General features: G+C 46.7%; 1 protein-coding gene across 1 annotated transcript; it reads left to right on the forward strand.

Annotated features, from left to right (window-relative positions):
- The first annotated feature begins 1,950 nt into the window (after positions 1-1,950).
- On the forward strand, positions 1,951-20,671 carry ncstn (nicastrin). The gene is made up of 17 exons (XM_072440213.1): positions 1,951-2,052; positions 5,189-5,290; positions 5,531-5,654; positions 6,193-6,314; positions 8,271-8,416; positions 8,794-8,941; positions 9,481-9,593; positions 10,193-10,345; positions 14,712-14,816; positions 14,904-14,984; positions 15,878-16,047; positions 16,305-16,407; positions 16,469-16,567; positions 16,643-16,730; positions 17,325-17,488; positions 18,913-19,125; positions 19,987-20,671. Exons 1-17 carry the CDS (start codon positions 1,995-1,997, stop codon positions 20,107-20,109), a joined length of 2,112 nt encoding a protein of 703 aa, XP_072296314.1. The 5' UTR covers positions 1,951-1,994; the 3' UTR covers positions 20,110-20,671.
- The last annotated feature ends 2,412 nt before the right edge of the window (positions 20,672-23,083 follow it).

The following is a 23,083-nucleotide window of genomic DNA, read 5'->3' on the forward strand; positions in this document are numbered from 1 at the left end:
GTTATTTGGAGCACCAAGTGTTAAAGTTTGGTATGTGTAATGAGCTGCTTTATGAGCTGGGGAAACGACCCAAAAACGGCTTTGAAGAAAACCGGAAATGCTCAAACATCTTTAGGTGCAGATTGTACTACGACAGAGTCTGAGATGGCGGAGGAGAGTGGATCGGTGGTCGAAGGCGTCCTGGACGGCGTGGAGGAGCAGCCTTTTCTGGCTGCACGTGCCCGGAAACGTAAAAAGTCCCTTAGCTCGTCCGAGGGTTCTGGGAATGAGCAGCAGGATGAGGCTGAAGCTATTGATATCCGGAGTGAGAGCAGAGACTGTAAGGTGATCATAAAGCTTGCACAGGATAGTGCATCCTTTAAGGAGTGGAATTCAGTGGCATTGTCAAAGAGCCTAACTGTAGCTGTGGGAGTGATCAAGAGTGCGAGTGTCCTTAGAGATGGCTCGCTGCTGGTCGTGTGCAAGGACGCGGCTCAGCAACGGAAGGCGATTGGAACTAAACGTCTGGGTGGAAAGGACATTCTTGTGTCTGATGCTGAAAGAAACACGGTCAGAGGAGTTATCGTAGGTGTCCCTACGGCGACGTCTGTGGATGAAGTTAAGGAGAATTTGACTGGAGCTAAGGTGCTGGACGCTAGGCGGTTGAAGGTGACCCGGTTTGGGGTAAGATGTGACAGCTTGTCGGTAATGGTAACACTTGAAGGGAGGTGCCTGCCTAGTAAGGTGTTCATTGGGTTCATGTGCCATGACGTTAGGCCATATGTTCCACCGCCCCTGCGTTGCTTTAAGTGCCAGCGCTTTGGGCATATTGCAGCGGTCTGTAGAGGGAGGCAAAGATGTGGTAAATGTGCAGGAGATCACGAGTATGGGAAGTGTGACGTGGGTGCAAAACTGAAGTGCTGTAACTGTGGGGAAGAACATAGCTCTGCCTACGGGGGATGCAAGTTTAGCAAAAGAGCTGCTGAGGTGCATAAGATAAAGGTCTCTCAAGGTATATCCTATGCAGATGCAGTCAAGAAAGTTTCAAGTAACGAGTTTTAGAGTAAATACAGAGAGAGGAGCCAGCGCTGCTCCCAGCCAGGGCGAAATGAGAAAGGCCAGCGTGGCTCCCAAGAAGTGTGAAGGTTTCAAGAGTGGAGGTCCCAAGTGTGCAGGTTCCAGAATTAATGAGAATACCCTGGTTGTGGATAGAGAGGATTTTGTACTCTTTATGGTGGATGTTGTAAACTGTGCTGCTCAGACTCAAAGCAGAACTGAAAGGATCAGGATCATTGCTAAAGCTGCAGGGAGATTCCTTGGAACAAAGGAGCTTGATTGGGCAGATATAGAAAACAGGCTAAAGGCGCTAAATGGGAGTCGGAGTGATGGGGGTCTGCTTTTGGGGAGTCAGAGTGATCAGAGTGACGAGATGGGGGTGGGGGTGGTCTCCTGTCCTCGCCCAGTCTCGTAGACGCACGGCTACCAAGCGGCGACATCAGTGGACATATTAAAGCCTATAGAATGAAGCCTGAAGAATAAAGCTGTACGGTGGAAGCACCGAACGTAGAAGGAGAGGAAGATGAAGAAGAGTCTCCCTGGAATAAAGCCGGTCGGTCTCTGAAACAACTATTCTACGACAAGTCACAAAGACATATCATGATATGTGGGCTTTGTAACACCAAAGCAATGGAAGGAGTACTTTTACGGACTACGACAGAGTCTGAGGACTACGACAAAGTTTGAGGAATAAAATCTGGCGGTAATGCAACACTTGGATGCCAACCGCCTTAAAACAACAACAACTATGTTAAAAAAAATATTATAAAAGCCTAATAATAAAAAAATATAATGAAGAAAATAACAACAAAAATAACGGTTTAATAGTTTGCGAAACATTTAGTCTGGTTTTAAAAAAAAAATACAAAGTTATTTTCTTTTCGTCAAAGCGGAAGTGTTCAGCGGATCCCGGAAGACTTTTTCTGTTGTGTTTTTTTTTCCAAAAGAAAACAAGGGAGATGGATTTACTGCCGAACAAATGGACATTTAGTCTGTTTATTTGCTGTTTTATCACCGGTAAGACATTGTCAATCACACACACCACGTTTCTTCTTGTCGTTCACTCTTTAACGCGCAGTATTTCTCAGTTTAGCCGCGCGACTTCATTGTCATGTTAGCGGTTAGCTCGATGCTAACGCCGCAGCTAGCGCACACACCTGACGTGTATTTCACCACGTTTCCGCTTCAATATTGGCTTTTACGACGACTTTAAGAACGTTTTAAAGATTCGCGGTGACTCTTGACACATATTCGAATGCAGAAAAGTGATCATAACTAACATGATAGTGGAATAATGATAGTTTGTAGTATGTTTAGCCGGGTGCAGCCTCTCTGACTTCAGCGTGACTGCTCGTGATCTCTGCTCCCGGCGATAGCACAAGGATTAAACACAAACACGGCACAAAAAAAGAGTGTTTTCATTCATAAATCATCCATACATAAAAAAATCGGCTGAAATGTGATGATAATTTGAGTTTAAGCTGGTGGTTTGTCAACTAAGACACTTTTAGGTGAGCACACGCCCTGTTTAGTCAAAAAAACGAGAGCAATTGCAAAAGAAAGTGAAGAAATTATTAAAAAATGTTCCTCTTATTAAATGTCTCTGGATAAATTTACGTTTTCAGTAGAAATATGATAAATATAACTAGAATAAACAGAACTCGAGTAGATGTTATTAATGTCATGGAGTGATTGTTTTATGAAGACAAAGTGCAACTCTTTCAACTTTCATTTTAGTCTTTACCTCCATAAGTTTGCTCCTTTTATTATTATTATTTGTTTATTTTTACAATTTTCCTTGTTCAAACCTGCACAAGTGTGAACAATCAGAACCGAGTCAGACCTAACTGTCTACATGACATGTCAATCATATTTAATCATTTGGAAACTGTCTTGTTTTTGGTAAATTTGTCCCAGTTTAAAAAAAAAAAAAAATCTGGTAATCTCCAAAGAACTGACATAAAACTTACAAAATGTATTTAACAGTATTTGATTTATTGCAGTTTAACTTTAACTGTAGTTTTGGAGATTTATTGCCCATCAAATTCAAAAGTTAAGACTCAAAATTATCAGGAAATTAATATCAGGTTTTTCCACTCATAATTTGTAAAAAAAAAAAGAAAGAAAGTAAAGCTACTGTTTCTAGATCTATAAATGTGGGGAAACTCCTCAAACGTCCATCAAACACATTAAATAACTTTCTAAATAAATCTTTATCTACTGCATGCCCCAAATGTTCTAAGAACAAGTTTCTGTGACGTTTTGAGAAGATGAAATGAATCGCTCTCTGACACTGAAGAAGTTATTTGATATTTTTCTCTTTAACAACCAAACATAACGGGCGTGTCAGCTCCGCCCATATTAAATATCTGTTTTCATTAAGTAAATGTTGAAAAGAAAACATCTTACACCAAACTTTTTTCTCCGAGGGCCCAAGTGAAACTTAAACGGAGCCGAACAAACAACCGATAATGTCAAAGTTGTCGAATGACAAAGTGAATAATTCGAAATGTTGCATTTTACAAAGCTTTGATGCCTCCACCTTTTAATAAGACTTGGAACATTAAGATTAGATAAGATTAACCTTTATTTGTCCACACAATGGGGACATTTCGGTGTTGCAACATAAGGAGGCACAGAAGTAAAAGAACACTTTTAAAGAAAAACACTAGAGTCTTAATAGAAACGCTCTTATAAAAAACTCTTATATTCTTAATAAGAAGTAAAAGAAAAACAAAAATTAAAATAAGATAAAAAATAATAATAATAGTAGTATAAGTATGCTGGCATAACATTAAAATGATTGAATTTTTCCAATTTTACATTAAAAAGTAATACTTTTTGTTGTTTGGACTTGGACAGCAGGAAGCTGGAGGGCCAACAGAAAGTGGTCTGAGGCCCAAAGTTGGCCCCCGGGCCGTAGTTTGGACATGCCTGTCTTACACAATAATGATGATAATAATGATACTACATATATACTATTTATAAGCACATTTTTAACACTACAGGACTCTACAAAGCATAATAAAAACATACTGCTACTAAACCTTAAACTGAGTTGGCCGGTCTAAAGATTTGAGGTTTGAGGTTTGTTTACAGTGACTCTTTTACGCGCCGCGTCTGCAAACGTCAATATTTGGCACTTTACGGCACTTTATGGTCCTGTTGTAAAGCGTTTACAGCGATAAGCTCTTTGTTTGAGTTTGTAGAAGGAACATTGCGACAGTGAGATCAAATGTAAATATTGTAAAAGTGTGAGTAATGGAAATGGACAAACAGAGTGCATTCAGGGAGACTAAATCTGTGGAGGAACTGTGATATTTCAGAATTAATACAGTCACTTTAAACTATAATACATACATTCATAATCTGGACAAACACGCTAATAAATATATTTAAAAAAATACAGGAAAGAGAAGGTAGTTTTGTTTTGACAGATGAAGAATTGGAGCGTGTTTATAATGTAGAACTTTTGGTCAAGAACTGGGCCCACGTTACCATGGACACACAGGAAATGGAATAAATCACATTCAGGCTTATTTTGAAATTGTACAGACTCTGGACCAGATTCAACTTTTAGTGTAACAAAGATTGCGAGAATAAACGTTGTAATTTAACAATCATTCACAATTATTTACATCGCGACCAAAATGGCGATAAAATCCTAAATGTTCTTTTCTTTGTGTTTTCTTCACGTTGACCGCTCCTCAGTGCGTCACCTGCTTTATTTAACTTTATAAAAGAGCATTTTGACATAAACGACAAGATAAAAAAGCACGTTTTTGAGGAAATGCTGAGCCGAAAGGACTTAATTTTGCTTCTAAATTTGTCAAATTTCTTTTAATTTAACTTTTTTTAAAAATGCACTTTTCTGTCTTTTTACTCTGTCGTTTCTCTCTCCGGTCTTGTTTTCTTTTTCATTGTGTTTGTTTATGTTGTTAAATTTAAAAAAAAGAAGAAAATTGCCACTTTTCTATAAATTGAATTAAAAAGTAATAATTATTCTTCTAAAACTGTCACAATTTTATATATATATTTTTTTGTCTTTATTGTGACCTAAATAATCACGATTGACCTAATCTTGACATCCTTTACATTTATGATGAGGATGATGAATTGTGTTTTGTTTGTTGTTGTTGTTGTTGTTTACCAGGGATCAGCTGTAACTCTGTGGAGAATAAGATTTACGTGGCCCTGAACTACACGGTGCCGTGTGTGCGGCTGCTCAACGCCACGCACCAGATCGGCTGTCAGTGTGAGTTTGTGACGCCACCGCAAATATAAACCAGACGTGACTCGGAAACGTTGTGTCAGTCGTAGTTTCCCCGGCGTCAGACAAAACGTCTGACCAATGGTGTTTTAGTCGATCAACTTTATGTACGATAAATAATAAGATTTATTTAATTAACTTTTTCAGAAATAGTATAAGACCAGAACGTTTAATAAGGTAGTATAATTTTGTGTTTTTCTCTCTCTTCCTCCGTCTCTCTCTCAGCCTCTCTGTCCGGTGATGTGGGCGTCCTCCATGTCCTTGAATCGGAGGAAAACCTGGACTGGGTCCTGAACACTGGCCACAGCCCTCCATATACGGTCATCCTGGAGGCGGCGCTCTTCACCAGGTACTGCTACTACAATCATCTTTGAGTTATAATGATATTTAAACTGCAAAAACAGCAGAACCAAGTAACTTTAGCGGTAGAGCTCCCCCTGCAGCTCCTTTGTGAAAATACACTGTCAAAGAACACCCTAAAACGTTGTTTCTTTTACTTTGAGTGATTTTAATCACGTACGCAAACATTTAATGTTGCTAAATATATTAAAAAAGGCCGTGGCTGCAGAGCCGCGGCGCGGTCAAATAGACCAGCAGTTTCAGGAACCGCAGCACTGACATATAGCCTCATGGCTAACCCTAACCCTAATGTTATTTGAATATTTCCCCCACCAAATACGGCTCAATATTTACCACATCCTGTTAAAGATACTTTTTGGAGTAATTATTCAACTAAAATAGAAATATAAGTAACATTTTCTGTCAAAATACTAACTCTAAAACGTCATAGATAGAAATGATTGGACAAAATGTAAAGTATATAATCTGTGTCGTAGGCGCAGTAACAGTAGATCGTCCTCTACAGTTTCTCCTCCGTTTGTTTCCAGGTCGATCATGATGAAACTGAAGAGCGGCTCTCGCAGAGTGGCCGGCGTCGCCGTCATCCAGCCGGGAACGAACCTGCCGGGCGGGTTCTCCCCTCACAACACCTGCCCCAACGAGAACACAGGTGAGCGGCCCCTCCCCTCACGAGAACACACGTGAGCGCCCCCTCCCCTCACGAGAACACAGGTGAGCGCCCCCTCCCCTCACGAGAACACAGGTGAGCGCCCCCTCCCCTCACGAGAACACAGGTGAGCGCCCCCTCCCCTCACGAGAACACAGGTGAGCGCCCCCTCCCCTCACGAGAACACAGGTGAGCGCCCCCTCCCCTCACGAGAACACAGGTGAGCGCCCCCTCCCCTCACGAGAACACACGTGAGCGCCCCCTCCCCTCACGAGAACACAGATGAGCGCCCCCTCCCCTCACGAGAACACAGGTGAGCGCCCCCTCCCCTCACGAGAACACACGTGAGCGCCCCCTCCCCCAACGAGAACACAGGTGAGCGGCCCCTCCCCTCACGAGAACACAGATGAGCGCCCCCTCCCCTCACGAGAACACAGGTGAGCGCCCCCTCCCCTCACGAGAACACAGGTGAGCGCCCCCTCCCCTCACGAGAACACAGGTGAGCGCCCCCTCACGAGAACACAGGTGAGCGCCCCCTCACGAGAACACACGTGAGCGCCCCCTCCCCCAACGAGAACACAGGTGAGCGCCCCCTCCCCCAACGAGAACACAGGTGAGCGCCCCCTCCCCTCACGAGAACACAGATGAGCGCCCCCTCCCCTCACGAGAACACAGGTGAGCGCCCCCTCCCCCAACGAGAACACAGGTGAGCGCCCCCTCCCCCAACGAGAACACAGGTGAGCGCCCCCTCCCCAACGAGAACACAGGTGAGCGCCCCCTCCCCTCACTAGAACACAGGTGAGCGCCCCCTCCCCTCACGAGAACACAGGTGAGCGCCCCCTCCCCTCACGAGAACACAGGTGAGCGGCCCCTCCCCTCACGAGAACACAGGTGAGCGCCCCCTCCCCCAACGAGAACACAGGTGAGCGCCCCCTCCCCCAACGAGAACACAGGTGAGCGGCCCCTCCCCTCACGAGAACACAGGTGAGCGCCCCCTTCCCCAACGAGAACACAGGTGAGCGGCCCCTCCCCTCACGAGAACACAGGTGAGCGCCCCCTTCCCCAACGAGAACACAGGTGAGCGGCCCCTCCCCTCACGAGAACACAGGTGAGCGCCCCCTTCCCCAACGAGAACACAGGTGAGCGCCCCCTTCCCCAACGAGAACACAGGTGAGCGCCCCCTTCCCCAACGAGAACACAGGTGAGCGGCCCCTCCCCTCACGAGCACACAGGTGAGTGGCCACTCACCCATTTTCAAACACTTACAAAAAGACCGTTTACAACACAGACTGCGTCGTTATTAAATCAAAATGTCAAAAAATTATGTAAATACGCTGCGTCCAGAAGCCTTCAGTTGCAACATTTCCACCTTTAATGTTGTTTATATTGTATTTTAAAGTTCATTTTCTGTACAATATCATTATAGAACCGCAGTTAAAATGGTTTCCTTGCATCTTTTCACTATAAGCTTGATTATAATGTATAATTAGAGTGCAGTTGTTTTTCATAAACTGTACTACATTGTGTTTTTGTGTGCTACGAATCACTTTCCCGGTTACATAAAGGTTAAACTTATCGAGTTAATATAAATAATTGCCAGAGTTTAGCTCAAAATTATATACGTTTTATCCCAGAATAGATAATTTTTTAGGTTTATAGTTGTACTTCCTGTTTGTGATGGATGACATCACACTACACACACTGGGCCAAAACTTATCTATTGTCAATTTTTAAAAACAAAAATTGTGTTTTCTTTTGTGTAAATTATACATAACCTTTGAACGTAAGGAGTGTCCCTGGTGTGATGTCACTTCCTGTTATTTTCTACATATTTTTCAACTTTTTCTCCTCAAATTCCTGCTCAATTGTTGTAAAACTCATTTATATTTATACCAGGTACAAATACTCCAGATAAAGTCAAAGTTAGACCTTCATAAACATTCGTCACGTGTGTTTCAGGCGTGTACACGGAGAAGTACGACCCGGCCTACGCTCACTGCAACGGGACATTGTGGAATAGCCAGGGAAACGGCCTGTCCTACGAAGAGTTCGACTTCCCCATTTTCTCTCTGAAAGACGACAAAGACACGCAACTCATACGCCAGGTAACCAGACGGTTTCTATGGTTACAGACACTGCAAGGGTCGGCGTTTGCTTTTGACGCCTCTGAAATCTGACGTTTCTCATGCAAACTATGATACTTAAAAGTTCAGTTTAATTTAGAGCATTAATGGTACTACAATACTCAAAAGTTCAGTTTAATTTAGAGCATTAATGGTACTACAATACTCAAAAGTTCAGTTTAATTTAGAGCATTAACGGTACTACAATATTTAAAAGTTCAGTTTAATTTAGCGCATTAACGGTACTACAATATTTAAAAGTTCAGTTTAATTTAGCGCATAAAGGTAGCGCATGTGTCTGTTCGTCTGAGGTCGTGACCGTGGCCCGTGTTCACGTTGTTTCCGTGTGTTTTTCCCAGTGTTACTTTGAACATAACCGCGGGGTGAACGGCAGCGTGCCCGAGTACCCGCTGTGTGCCATGCAGCTGTTCTCTCACATGTCTGCAGTCACAGACACGCCCACCTGCATCAGGAGGAACAAGATCAACGACTACAGCATCAGCCCCGGTATCTAAGCAACTAACCCTCAGTGTCCTCTGAACGTGTCCCCTGAACGTGTCCCCTGAACGTGTCCTCTGAACATCTCCTCTGTGTCCTCTGAACATCTCCTGTGTCCTCTGAACATCTCCTCTGTGTTCTCTCTCTTCTGTCTCCTCTGAACATCTCCTCTGTGTCCTCTGAACATCTCTGTGTCCTCTGAACATCTCCTCTGTGTCCTCTGAACATCTCCTCTGTGTCCTCTGAACATCTCCTCTGTGTCCTCTGAACATCTCCTCTGTGTCCTCTGAACATCTCCTCTGTGTCCTCTGAACATCTCCTCTGTGTCCTCTGAACATCTCCTCTGTGTCCTCTGAACATCTCCTCTGTGTCCTCTGAACATCTCCTCTGTGTCCTCTGAACATCTCCTCTGTGTCCTCTGAACATCTCCTCTGTGTCCTCTGAACATCTCCTCTGTGTCCTCTGAACATCGCCTCTGTGTCCTCTGCTCCATCTGACCCTCTTGATCTCCTGCTCTCTAGACTGAATGTGGTCTTGTTGCTCTGCAGAGATGGTGTGTGATCCTTTGGGCGGCACAAACGTTTGGGCTTCGACTCGACCGATCAACAACACGAAGAAGGGACACAAGGAGTTTGAGAGCGTCGTCCTCGCTGCCGCCAGAGTAAGTGTTGTTCTTCGTGAGGAGAGCAGGTTCCCAGTGAGGAGAGCAGGTTCTCAGTGAGGAGAGCAGGTTCTCAGTGAGGAGAGCAGGTTCCCAGTGAGGAGAGCAGGTTCCCAGTGAGGAGAGCAGGTTCCCAGTGAGGAGAGCAGGTTCTCAGTGAGGAGAGCAGGTTCCCAGTGAGGAGAGCAGGTTCTCAGTGAGGAGAGCAGGTTCTCAGTGAGGAGAGCAGGTTCCCAGTGAGGAGAGCGCGTTCCCAGTGAGGCGAGCGCGTTCCCAGTGAGGAGAGCAGGTTCCCAGTGAGGAGAGCGCGCGGGGGGAGCGCGTGAGGGAGGCAGCAACAGTCGGTCTTTATGTTGAATATTAAGTTTGTCCCATGTTTTCGTTCATAATTTCTCTCTCCGTCTTCCCGCTTTTTCCTCCTTCCTTTGTCTTCCTTTTCTCTTCCTTTACTTCCTTCTCTTTCCTTATTCTTTCTTCTTTGTTCCTTCCTCCTTCCTCTTCCTTCCTCCTCCTCCTCCTTCCTCTCTCCTGCCTCCTCCTCCTTCCTTCCTCCCATCTCCTCCTCTTCCTTGCCTCCTCTCCTCCCTCCTCCTCTTCAGTTGGACAGCCGCTCCTTCTTCTTCGACGTGGCCCCTGGAGGTCAGAGCAGTGCTTCGGGCCTGATCGCTCTGTTGGCCGCCGCTCACGCTCTGAGGAACATCTCTGAGGAGGCCCCGCCCAACAAGACCATCGTCTACGCCTTCTTTGAAGGGGTCAGTCCAGTTCGCCTTCACACACACACGTCACGTCGGGTCCAGTTCGCCTTCACACACACACACATCACGACAGGTCCAGTTCGCCTTCACACACACACATCACGTCGGGTCCAGTTCGCCTTCACACACACACATCACGACAGGTCCAGTTCGCCTTCACACACACATCACGACAGGTCCAGTTCGCCTTCACACACACATCACGACAGGTCCAGTTCGCCTTCACACACACATCACGTCGGGTCCAGTTCGCCTTCACACACACATCACGACAGGTCCAGTTCGCCTTCACACACACATCACGTCGGGTCCAGTTCGCCTTCACACACACACATCACGACAGGTCCAGTTCGCCTTCACACACACATCACGTCGGGTCCAGTTCGCCTTCACACACACATCACGACAGGTCCAGTTCGCCTTCACACACACATCACGACAGGTCCAGTTCGCCTTCACACACACATCACGTCAGGTCCAGTTCGCCTTCACACACACACATCACGTCAGGTCCAGTTCGCCTTCACACACACATCACGTCAGGTCCAGTTCGCCTTCACACACACATCACGTCAGGTCCAGTTCGCCTTCACACATCACGTCGGGTCCAGTTCGCCTTCACACACACACATCACGTCGGGTCCAGTTCGCCTTCACACACACAGACGTTGGGTCCAGTTCGCCTTCACACACACAGACGTTGGGTCCAGTTCGCCTTCACACACACATCACGTCAGGTCCAGTTCGCCTTCACACACATCACGACAGGTCCAGTTCGCCTTCACACACGCATCACGACAGGTCCAGTTCGCCTTCACACACGCATCACGACAGATCCAGTTCGCCTTCACACACGCACACGTCGAGTCCAGTTCGCCTTCACACACACATCACGTCAGGTCCAGTTCGCCTTCACACACACATCACGTCAGGTCCAGTTCGCCTTCACACACGCATCACGTCAGGTCCAGTTCGCCTTCACACACGCATCACGACAGGTCCAGTTCGCCTTCACACACGCATCACGTCAGGTCCAGTTCGCCTTCACACACGCGTCACGTCAGGTCCAGTTCGCCTTCACACACATCACGACAGGTCCAGTTCGCCTTCACACACACATCACGTCAGGTCCAGTTCGCCTTCACACACACATCACGTCGGGTCCAGTTCGCCTTCACACACACACATCACGACAGGTCCAGTTCGCCTTCACACACACATCACGACAGGTCCGGTTCGCCTTCACACACACATCACGACAGGTCCAGTTCGCCTTCACACACACATCACGTCAGGTCCAGTTCGCCTTCACACACACATCACGTCGGGTCCAGTTCGCCTTCACACACACACATCACGACAGGTCCAGTTCGCCTTCACACACACACATCACGACAGGTCCAGTTCGCCTTCACACACACACATCACGACAGGTCCAGTTCGCCTTCACACACACACATCACGACAGGTCCAGTTCGCCTTCACACACACATCACGTCAGGTCCAGTTCGCCTTCACACACACATCACGTCAGGTCCAGTTCGCCTTCACACACACACACACGTCAGGTCCAGTTCGCCTTCACACACACACACACACGTCAGGTCCAGTTCGCCTTCACACACTCATCACGACGGGTCCAGTTCGCCTTCACACACACATCACGACGGGTCCAGTTCGCCTTCACACACACACACGTCAGGTCCAGTTCGCCTTCACACACACGTCAGGTCCAGTTCGCCTTCACACACACGTCAGGTCCAGTTCGCCTTCACACACACGTCAGGTCCAGTTCGCCTTCACACACACATCACGACAGGTCCAGTTCGCCTTCAGACACACATCACGACAGGACCAGTTCGCCTTCACACACACACATCACGACAGGTCCAGTTCGCCTTCACACACACATCACGACAGGTCCAGTTCGCCTTCACACACACACATCACGTCAGGTCCAGTTCGCCTTCACACACAATCACGACAGGTCCAGTTCGCCTTCACACACACATCACGACAGGACCAGTTCGCCTTCACACACACATCACGACAGGTCCAGTTCGCCTTCAGACACACATCACGACAGGACCAGTTCGCCTTCACACACACATCACGACAGGTCCAGTTCGCCTTCACACACACATCACGTCAGGTCCAGTTCGCCTTCACACACACATCACGTCGGGTCCAGTTCGCCTTCACACACACACATCACGACAGGTCCAGTTCGCCTTCACACACACATCACGACAGGTCCAGTTCGCCTTCACACACACATCACGACAGGTCCAGTTCGCCTTCACACACACATCACGACAGGTCCAGTTCGCCTTCACACACACATCACGTCAGGTCCAGTTCGCCTTCACACACACATCACGTCGGGTCCAGTTCGCCTTCACACACACACATCACGACAGGTCCAGTTCGCCTTCACACACACACATCACGACAGGTCCAGTTCGCCTTCACACACACACATCACGACAGGTCCAGTTCGCCTTCACACACACATCACGTCAGGTCCAGTTCGCCTTCACACACACATCACGTCAGGTCCAGTTCGCCTTCAGACACACACACACACACACGTCAGGTCCAGTTCGCCTTCACACACACACACACACGTCAGGTCCAGTTCGCCTTCACACACTCATCACGACGGGTCCAGTTCGCCTTCACACACACATCACGACGGGTCCAGTTCGCCTTCACACACACACACACGTCAGGTCCAGTTCGCCTTCACACACACGTCAGGTCCAGTTCGCCTTCACACACACGTCAGGTCCAGTTCGCCTTCACACACACATCACGACAGGTCCAGTTCGCCTTCACACACACATCACGACAGGTCCAGTTCGCCTTCACACACACACACATCACGACAGGTCCAGTTCGCCTTCACACACACATCACGTCAGGTCCAGTTCGCCTTCACACACGCATCACGACAGGTCCAGTTCGCCTTCACACACGCATCACGACAGATCCAGTTCGCCTTCACACACACGCATCACGACAGGTCCAGTTCGCCTTCACACACACATCACGACAGGTCCAGTTCGCCTTCACACACACATCACGACAGGACCAGTTCGCCTTCACACACACATCACGACAGGTCCAGTTCGCCTTCAGACACACATCACGACAGGTCCAGTTCGCCTTCACACACACATCACGACAGGACCAGTTCGCCTTCACACACACATCACGACAGGTCCAGTTCGCCTTCAGACACACATCACGACAGGACCAGTTCGCCTTCACACACACATCACGACAGGTCCAGTTCGCCTTCACACACGCATCACGACAGGTCCAGTTCGCCTTCACACACGCATCACGACAGATCCAGTTCGCCTTCACACACACACATCACGACAGGACCAGTTCGCCTTCACACACGCATCACGACAGATCCAGTTCGCCTTCACACACACATCACGACAGGTCCAGTTCGCCTTCACACACACATCACGACAGGTCCAGTTCGCCTTCACACACGCATCACGACAGATCCAGTTCGCCTTCACACACACATTCTCACCAGCCAAAAAAGGCATAATAGAGAAGAAATAAAACATATATAAGTTGCACTGGAGTATAAGTATATAAGTATTTAAGTATAAATATAAATATAAGTCGCTCCCCGGCCAAAACTATGAAAAAATATGTGACTTGTAGTCCGGAAAATACTGTAGCTATTGTCAAGGGAAGCAAGTAATGAGGATTTAACTGCACAGTGTAAACCAGGGGTGTCCAAACGCATTTAATTGATGGTAAATACCGTATTTTCCGGACTATAAATTGCACCTTTTTTCATTGTTTTGGTCGGGATGCAATTTATACTCCAGAGCGACTTATGTGTGATATTATTCCTTATTTTCACACTGGCAACCACAAGAGGGTGCTCTAGAAAGAAGAATCTGCACTTCCTCTACCTCCAGAGTTTGAGGAGTTGTTTAGCAGTGACACAGAGGAAGAATAATTCAATGGATTTAGTGATTTAGTGGTACATTTCCCCCCAAAATGCAACTTATACTCCATATTTCATACTCCAGTGCGACTTATACATGTTTTTTTTTCTTCTCTATTATGCATTTTTTGGCTGGTGCGACTTGTACTCCGGTGTGACTTCGGTACTGTAATCAGGTCCGTCTCAACACAAAATGTACATATTAAGGTGGTAAAGACAGAGGATTTTGCAGTAAAAAGTACAGTATGTTGCAGTGTAAAGTGGGCCGAGTCGGAGCGTTTGCAGTAGTTCGGTTTAAGCCGTTTCCACCGTGTCCGTGACAACGCATTTCTCCATCACCCGCGTCATCTTTAAACGACTTCTTTCCGCCTCTTTCGCCAGGAAACGTTCGACTACATCGGCAGCTCCAAGATGGTGTACGACATGGACAACGGGCAGTTCCCTCTGGACCTGGACAACATTCACTCGGTGGTGGAAGTGGGACAGGTCGGTGCCGTTTCACACCTCCACGTCGAGTCGTTTCTATTTTTTTTTTTTTTAATATATGGCGTTTATTTGTCGCCGTGGTTACAGGTGGGACTGCGAGCGGCGAGTTCTCCGATCTGGCTCCACTCGGATCCCGTGTCTCGAAAGAACACCAGCGTCCACGAGGAGGTTTGTGATGTGGTTTTGCCCGGATGTGAAACGCATACTCAGGTTTTCTGTTTGATTAAGAAAGAGCAAAGCCAGTTGTTAAATATCGGTGCAAAAACGAAGAAAAACGAGCGATGCCGAAACCAAAGCCCCACGAAGCCATGAGCCCGAGCGGCACGAAGCTCCAGCGGCACGAAGCCTCAAAATACTGCCATCTGGGGAAGTCACTATAAGAGTTTTACTGTTGCTATAGTGAGAAGAAACGTCACACGTTAACGATTATTCACTGTTATTCACGTTTATTTACGATTATTCATGGTTATTTACGATTATTCATGGTTATTCACGATTATTCACGGTTATTTACATTTTTTCACTGTAAATAGTCACTATTCACGTTTATTCACAATTATTGAACGTGATACAATAAACTGAACGCAGAAGTCAAGTTATTGTGATATAAACTGTCACATAAATCTCACAGTACATTTAAGTGCACTTTTTGGTCCCAGATTTAATAGAAATCACATAATTTTCCTTCTAAAATGGTCACGATTATTTGTTTTTAGTTCTTACGATTATACTTTGACCTGAATAATCACAATTATCGATTGAAACCGGTGAAACTCCGCTGCACGACAGAGAATATAAAGGTTTCCTACCGCTGTGTATGAAGCTTTTGTCCATTATAACAAGAACAATGATATGTATAAATGTTTTCTGCTCAGATAAACACGGCATGTCCTGGATTTCTACTAATCATGCAGTTTACTGAACATTTAAAGAGGACAAACTATGCTTTTCTCTTATCACTTTGTTCATTGTAAACCGTAAATTGTACAATAACGGTTTGAAAATAGCCCGCTTGTTCTCCCCTGTCACGTTTAAGTGTGTAACTGTTTCCTGTTTCTCAGGTGAAGAAGCTGGTTGAAAACCTCATGACCGCGGGCAGAAACGCCAACGTCACCGTGAGCGAGCCGGACCAGTCTCAGCCGCTGCCGCCGTCGTCCTTCCAGCGTTTCCTCCGGGCGCGGCCCTTCCCCGGCATCGTCATCCAGGACCACCCGTCCGAGTTTACCAACAGGTGAGAGCGCGGCCGGGAGGGGCGTGTCGCTGGGAGGAGCTCCGCACGGCGACCAAATCTGTGTCATATTTGTGCTCACGTCCAACCAGGAAGTACAAATATAAACTTTACTGTGGACAAACGGGCAAAACGTTGAGTAAAATCTGAAATATAATCGTGTTCACTGCGTTTTAGTCGTGAAGAATCAAACATCAGAAATGGCTTTTTCCTCAGACAAATCCACATCAGTCTCACCGTGTGTCTTTTCTCTCCCGCAGATATTACGAGAGCATGTTCGACAACCCAGAAAACCTGAACATGTCGTACCCGCCGGAGCTGACGCCCGACGAGCGGCTGAGCTTTGTCACCGAGACGGCAAAGGTCAGTCAGAGCCACACTCCGCCAAACACGTTGCATGTCACTTACACGTGTTTGTGTCCAGGCTCTGGCGAACGTGGCCACGGTGGTCGCTCAGGCGCTCTTCCTGCAGGCCGGAGGTGACGCCGCCCGAGCCGCTTCCATCGCCGCCGACCCGCAAATTGTGAGGTTTTTTTTGCGCGAGCCGGATCGAGAGCGCGTTCTCCGTCGCCCTAATCAAACACTTGTTGTTTCCCAGGTGACGCAGATGCTGTACGGCTTTCTGGTCAAGTCCAATAACTCCTGGTTCCAGCAGATGGTTCCTTCAGACTTTGTGAGCCGCCTCGGTGAGTGGACGCGTGTGCACAGGGCGGGGTCGTGAGGGCGGGGTCGTGAGGGTGGGGTCGTGAGGGCGGGGTCGTGAGGGCGGGGTCGTGAGGGCGGGGTCGTGAGGAAGGGGCCGTGAGGAAGGGGCCGTGAGGAAGGGGCCGTGAGGAAGGGGCCGTGAGGAAGGAACATGTATTTCATCTTCTAATTCAGCACGTTTCCAAAACAACATTTACAATATGGTCAATGTTTCTCTTTTTCTTTTTCTTTTTTTGTTCGGACCAGATCACAATTTTTTTTTCCTTCTTTCTTTTTCTTTTCTTTTTTGAACCAGATCCAAAAAAAAATAATCTTTTTTTGTTTGGACCAGATTTGGGGACCAGATCATCATTTAGATTTGATCACGATACATGTAGAGTTGGGATATTTATTGAAAAATGTACCATATTGTGGCCCGGACTGACACAGCAAATGGGAAAAATTACATTCAAACTTAATTTGGAAACGGAACAACCGTTATATCGTGATGAATTTTCCTCACAATAATCGTAAACGTGGATACCGTGGACTCTCATCCCGGACGTTAACCCGCTGCGTTTGCCCCTGTGCCGCAGTGGACAGACCCACGAACTTCTACACGGGCATCCACTTACAGAAGAGCGAGCCGTCCTTCCTGGTCGAGTTCATCTTGGCCAATCTGACCGGCACCGTGGTCAACGTGACCCAGGACGACTGCAAGGGTCAGAGGGAGAATGCCGACGACAAGGAGAGCAAACACGTGAGTGGGAGGGGACGAACGCGTGAGCGGGAGGGGCCGAAGGCGTGAGCGGGAGGGGCCGAAGGCGTGAGCGGGAGGGGCCGAAGGCGTGAGCGGGAGGGGCCGAAGGCGTGAGCGGGAGGGGCCGAAGGCGGGAGGGGACGGAGGCGTGAGCGGGAGGGGACGGAGGCGTGAGCGGGAGGGGGTAAACACTTCGAAATAGAGTTTGAGTCGTTTCAGTTCATTCTAATGTACTGTATTTTCCGGAGTATAAGTCGCACCAGCCAAAAAATGCATAATACAGAAGAAAAAACACATATAAGTCGCACTGGAGTATAAGTCGCATTTTTGGGGGAAATGTAAGACCAAAAACAGACATTTAATCTTGAAATTTAAAACAAGGCCGTGGCTGCAGAGCAGTGGCGCGGTCACATAGCCCAGCAGTTTCAGGAGCCGCGGCACGGCCATTATAGCCTCATGGCTAACCCTAACCGTAACCCGCGGTACAAAATAACATGGCAGTTTCAGCCGCGCGCCGCGGCTCTGTAGACACTCCCTTAAAATAATAACAGATGAGAGAACATGGTGAATAGGTGTACGTATGCTAACGCTAACACCTTCAGCTACATGACGTATGCTAACGCTAACACCTTCAGCTACATGACGTATGCTAACGCTAACACCTTCAGCTACATGACGTATGCTAACCCTAACACCTTCAGCTACATGACGTATGCTAACGCTAACACCTTCAGCTACATGACGTATGCTAACGCTAACACCTTCAGCTACATGAGGCACAGACAGAACTGTGGTAAGTGTCTGGTATGTTAACGTAACATATGAACAGTTATTCAGATAACTATAGCATAAAGAACATGCTAACAAGTTTAGCAAAGCATCAGTTTTACCCCAAATCACTAAATCCATTGAATTCTTCTTCCTCTGTGTCACTTCTAAACAACTCCACAAACTCCAGAGGAAGAGGAAGTGCAGATTCTTCTTCTGCGTCACTTAGAGTCTAGAGCGCCCTCTTGTGGTTGTCAGTGTGAAAATAACGAATAACGTCATATAAATCGCTCTGGAGTATAAGTCGCACCCCGGCCAAAACTATGAAAAAAGGTGCGACTTATAGTCCAGAAAATATGGTACTTTGTCTGGCTGTTTGTGTGACTATAGCGTTACGTTTTCATTTAGAAAGTTTGATGTCATGAAGTGAAGGTAAAATTGTGATGTTTCTTCCCACAATCATCAAAACGCTAAAAACATACACAAGCAGATTCAAAGTCATTAACGATACAAATAATTCTTAATACGTGTCCTTTAACATACTCTCACAGACACATTTTTGCACATTTCTCGTGTCCTACAAAGATCCTTTACTAGAATACTGCCCAAACCCGTTTTTTTGAACCTGTTTCTCCTGGTTTTGTCTCCTTGCTCAGCTGTACAGTTACATGTGGGTTCAGGGTGCGCTTGCCCCGAACGGCACCGAGCGCGGCAGCTTCTGCGTCCGGTCGTCGGTGCGTCAGCCTCCGGCGATCTCACCCGCCTTCGACCTGGACACGCTCGCCACCTCGGACTACTCCACCTGGACCGAGTCGCGCTGGAAGAAGATCACCGGACGCATTTTCCTCGTGGCCAGTCACGACTTAGAGGTGAGGGGGGGTTTTTGCATGGTGAAAATTTCAAACGATGAAAAATTCTCTGACTTTATTTGAACAATTTGTGAAGAAAATTTTGAAAAATCTGTTGATAATGACAAAAGCCAAGCAGATTTTGTCACAATTTGCGCAACAAAATGCATTTATCGGACCATATAAACATTACTTCATACAAAATAAAGTTGTTTTCATATAGTTTTGTTTGTCAGATGATAATTACAGGAGGTTCGGTTCGGTGTACATCACATTTTGCCTTCGTAAATATTAATGATTTTATCTAGTGCTGCAACTGACGATCGTTTTACTGATCCATTAGTCTGGCCATGATTCTTTTGATTAACAGATAAGTTGTTTGAAAGGCAAAAGAAAAGATTTGCACTAAATGTGACGTAGATGAAGTGAAGCCATTTGAAGATCCTGGTGGAGCACATGAACGTTTTCATCAAATACGCGGCGTTTCCATCATTTTACACATCATTTTTATGCAGTTAGATCTCAATTTGAGTCATAAAACTTCTTTTCTCAGCTTATGGCGTGTTCTGGAACCTGCGCACAGACCAGTTCACGATTGTTCACTTACTTAAATTAGTTCGCAATTACTCAAATCATCGATAAGTTGCGTTTAATCGATTAACTTGTTGCAGCCCTAACTTTAGCACGGCACAGAAAAAAAAAAAAAAAAAGGATGGAGCTAAAGTCGAAGGGTATTTTTAATGGGAACTGTTTTACGAGACGGTACGGGACAGGAAGATCTTTTAACGTAAGCGGGCGCCAGGTTATTAACGGCTTTGTAAGTTACTGGCGATTTCAACATTCATGCTCACGCCCCGGTCCCTCGTTTGCTTCCCTCTCCAGATGCTGACGTTGGGAGTCGGCATCGGCATCCTGCTCCTGTCCCTCTTTTTAACCTTCGTCATCAGCGCCAAGGCGGATATTCTGTTCTGCTCGGGGAGGGAACCCGCCAACGCCACCTACTGATCAACCACCGGAACTGATCAACCACCGGAACTGACCAACAACAACAATCACAACCACTACTACTACTACTACTACTACTACTACTGCTGCGACTACTGCAAAAAACTTCAACAAGGGCAGGATTTTTTTGTTGACGCGCGTCGGTACGGCGATTTAGCATTCTTTTTTTTTCAATGGACTCACTGTTTGTGTGAGGAAGGCCGTTCAAACTGAAACTCTGGCCACTTTTGATTAAACCCGGACTTACGATTTGGGCCAAATCCTCGTTAGGTCCTTTTTTTCCCCCCTGAGAGGACGAGATGTTGATATTTCATGATTTTCAACTTTTTTCTGATTTTTAAATATTGAAGAATGTTTCGTTTTGTGTTTTCTGGGCACTAAACTTTGCGCATTTCTCGTGTGTGTGATTGATTGTGTGTGAGGGAGTGTGTGGTTATTAAGTGAATGTATGATTTGAAATGGATAATAATTGTATGAGTGGTTAAAGCTGCACAATGTAACTTTTTAGGACGATATCAAGCCTCAAAATGATTAAATACATATTAAAGTTAAGTTTTAGCCCGCTGTAATGCTATGGAGTGGATCACTGTGGCACACATTTGGCATTATAATTTTAATTTCGGGGGTAAAGCTATCGGAAGACGCGACGCATTCAATTCAATATGTACTGTAATAAAAAAAAATGTAAGGACACATCTGCAAATTTAACTTTTTTTTTTTGAGTTTTCAACCATGTTCTAACATTGTTTCCTCATCAAAAACATATCTGGAGTTGTTTTTAGCGTCATTTACACTTGTTTCATTAATCCTGTTTACGAGGTCCTCAGAAAACACTCTTAAAAAATAAAAATCTAATTTGTAATGCCAAAGGTCGAGATCAGGAGGTCTCATGTGCTGTTTTTAAGACCATAAATCATCTTCAAACTCGTTCTGAGAATTTCTGCCTCGAATCGCGTACGTTACATCTGCGTGATTACATTAGCATGTCGGGGCAAGCTAGCTTTTTGCTCATTTCCCCCGTGGCAATTCCCTCTGCTGCCAGTAGATGGAGCGCTAACGCCAAATCTTGACTGAATCGTGCATTGTTCTGGGTTCTAAAACATGAGAATCCAAAGTAAAGGTACTAGAGAAAGTTTAAAGGCCAATAACGTACGAACAATAATGTTTTTAAAGGCGCTGGACCTGATTTTTACTGTTTTGAAACGTGAAATACACATTTTGAACTCTTTAGAGCTCCACATGCATCGCTCACTCACCCAAAGCGTTCTGAGCATCCTAAACATTGTGTGGAGCGCCCCCTGGTGTGGAGCGCCCCCTCATGTCCAGCGCCCCCTGGTGTGGAGCGCCCCCTCATGTCCAGCGCCCCCTGGTGTGGAGCGCCCCCTCATGTCCAGCGCCCCCTGGTGTGGAGCGCCCCCTCATGTCCAGCGCCCCCTGGTGTGGAGCGCCCCCTCATGTCCAGCGCCCCCTGGTGTGGAGCGCCCCCTCATGTCCAGCGCCCCCTGGTGTGGAGCGCCCCCTCATGTCCAGCGCCCTCTGGTGTGGAGCGCCCCCTCATGTCCAGCGCCCCCTGGTGTGGCGCGCCCCCTCATGTCCAGCGCCCCCTGGTGTGGAGGCGCCCTTTGCACTCTTTGGTCCCAAGTTCATCACATAATTTTATCAGTGACATTTACATTTGTGAATTATTATAAGAGTTTGTTCAGTTTTTGTTGTTTTTTTGCTGGATTTAAAATGACCAACTGCAAATGTGTTGATGGGAAATAAAACGGATGCTTCATATTTAGTTTGTTTGATCATGATTTTTAAAAATGTGCAAGTTTTTGCCCATAAATAAATCACCTCGGGGGCGGCTTGCGGGGGCGGGGCCGAGCCTCGGGGGTGGGGCCTGCCCTCGGGGTGTGGCCAGCGCGGCGTCAGGGGGCGGGCTCTGCGCGGCTACGCTTCGTCAGGAAAGAAAGTGTAAAGTGAGGAGAAAACACCTGGATGAAGATCTGAACAGTAAGTCCAATAATCACGCGTTTAATCCGCAGTTGGAGCGTTTGCGCCGCGTCCTGAGGCGCGCGCGGCGAAGCGCGCGGGGCCCTCCGGTTTCCACGAACAATAGTCGAGGGTCGCGTCTTTCTCTCCAAAGCACCGGGAAGTTTAGCGGCCTATTGTTGTTTCTCTCGAGGCTGCGTCGCGTTTAATACAAGCGCGAGCTATAAAAGTGCTTTAAAACCACAGAAGACGCGTCCCGCAGAAGAAGACGCGTCCCGCAGAAGAAGACGCGTCCCGCAGAAGAAGACGCGTCCCGCAGAAGAAGACGCGTCCCGCAGAAGAAGTCTCGGACGGTTTTATGGATTTGTGACGTTTCCACGGTCATTCATACACTCCGAGCACGTCCCGTGTGGAGGAGGGAAGGAGACAAGGAGGGTCCCGGTCCCCTCACGCTCGGCCCGGTCCCGCGGTTGCTCGCGGTTGTCGGTTGCAAACTCCAAAAACGTTGTCACGGCAGATGCTCCGGGCCTGGATGAGCTCATCCTCATCCATGTTTGATGTTTGGCGTGTTTCACGTTGCACGTTACGGGACTCGTACGTGTAACGGGGCTCTACGTGTACCAAACGTTCTGAACGAACACGAGCCGGAGTTCTTGTGTTATAGAGTTATTATTCTTGTGTTATAGAGTTATTATTCTTGTGTTATAGAGTTATTATTCTTGTGTTATAGAGTTATTATTCTTGTGTTATAGAGTTATTACTCTTGTGTTATAGAGTTATTATTCTTGTGTTATAGAGTTATTATTCTTGTGTTATAGAGTTATTACTCTTGTGTTATAGAGTTATTACTCTTGTGTTATAGAGTTATTATTCTTGTGTTATAGAGTTATTACTCTTGTGTTATAGAGTTATTATTCTTGTGTTATAGAGTTATTATTCTTGTGTTATAGAGTTATTACTCTTGTGTTATAGAGTTATTACTCTTGTGTTATAGAGT

The sequence above is a fragment of the Eucyclogobius newberryi genome, unplaced genomic scaffold (assembly GCF_026437365.1).
Source record: "Eucyclogobius newberryi isolate DKJ021-1_F unplaced genomic scaffold, fEucNew1.0.hap1 SCAF_115, whole genome shotgun sequence".
Taxonomy (NCBI): domain Eukaryota; kingdom Metazoa; phylum Chordata; class Actinopteri; order Gobiiformes; family Gobiidae; genus Eucyclogobius; species Eucyclogobius newberryi.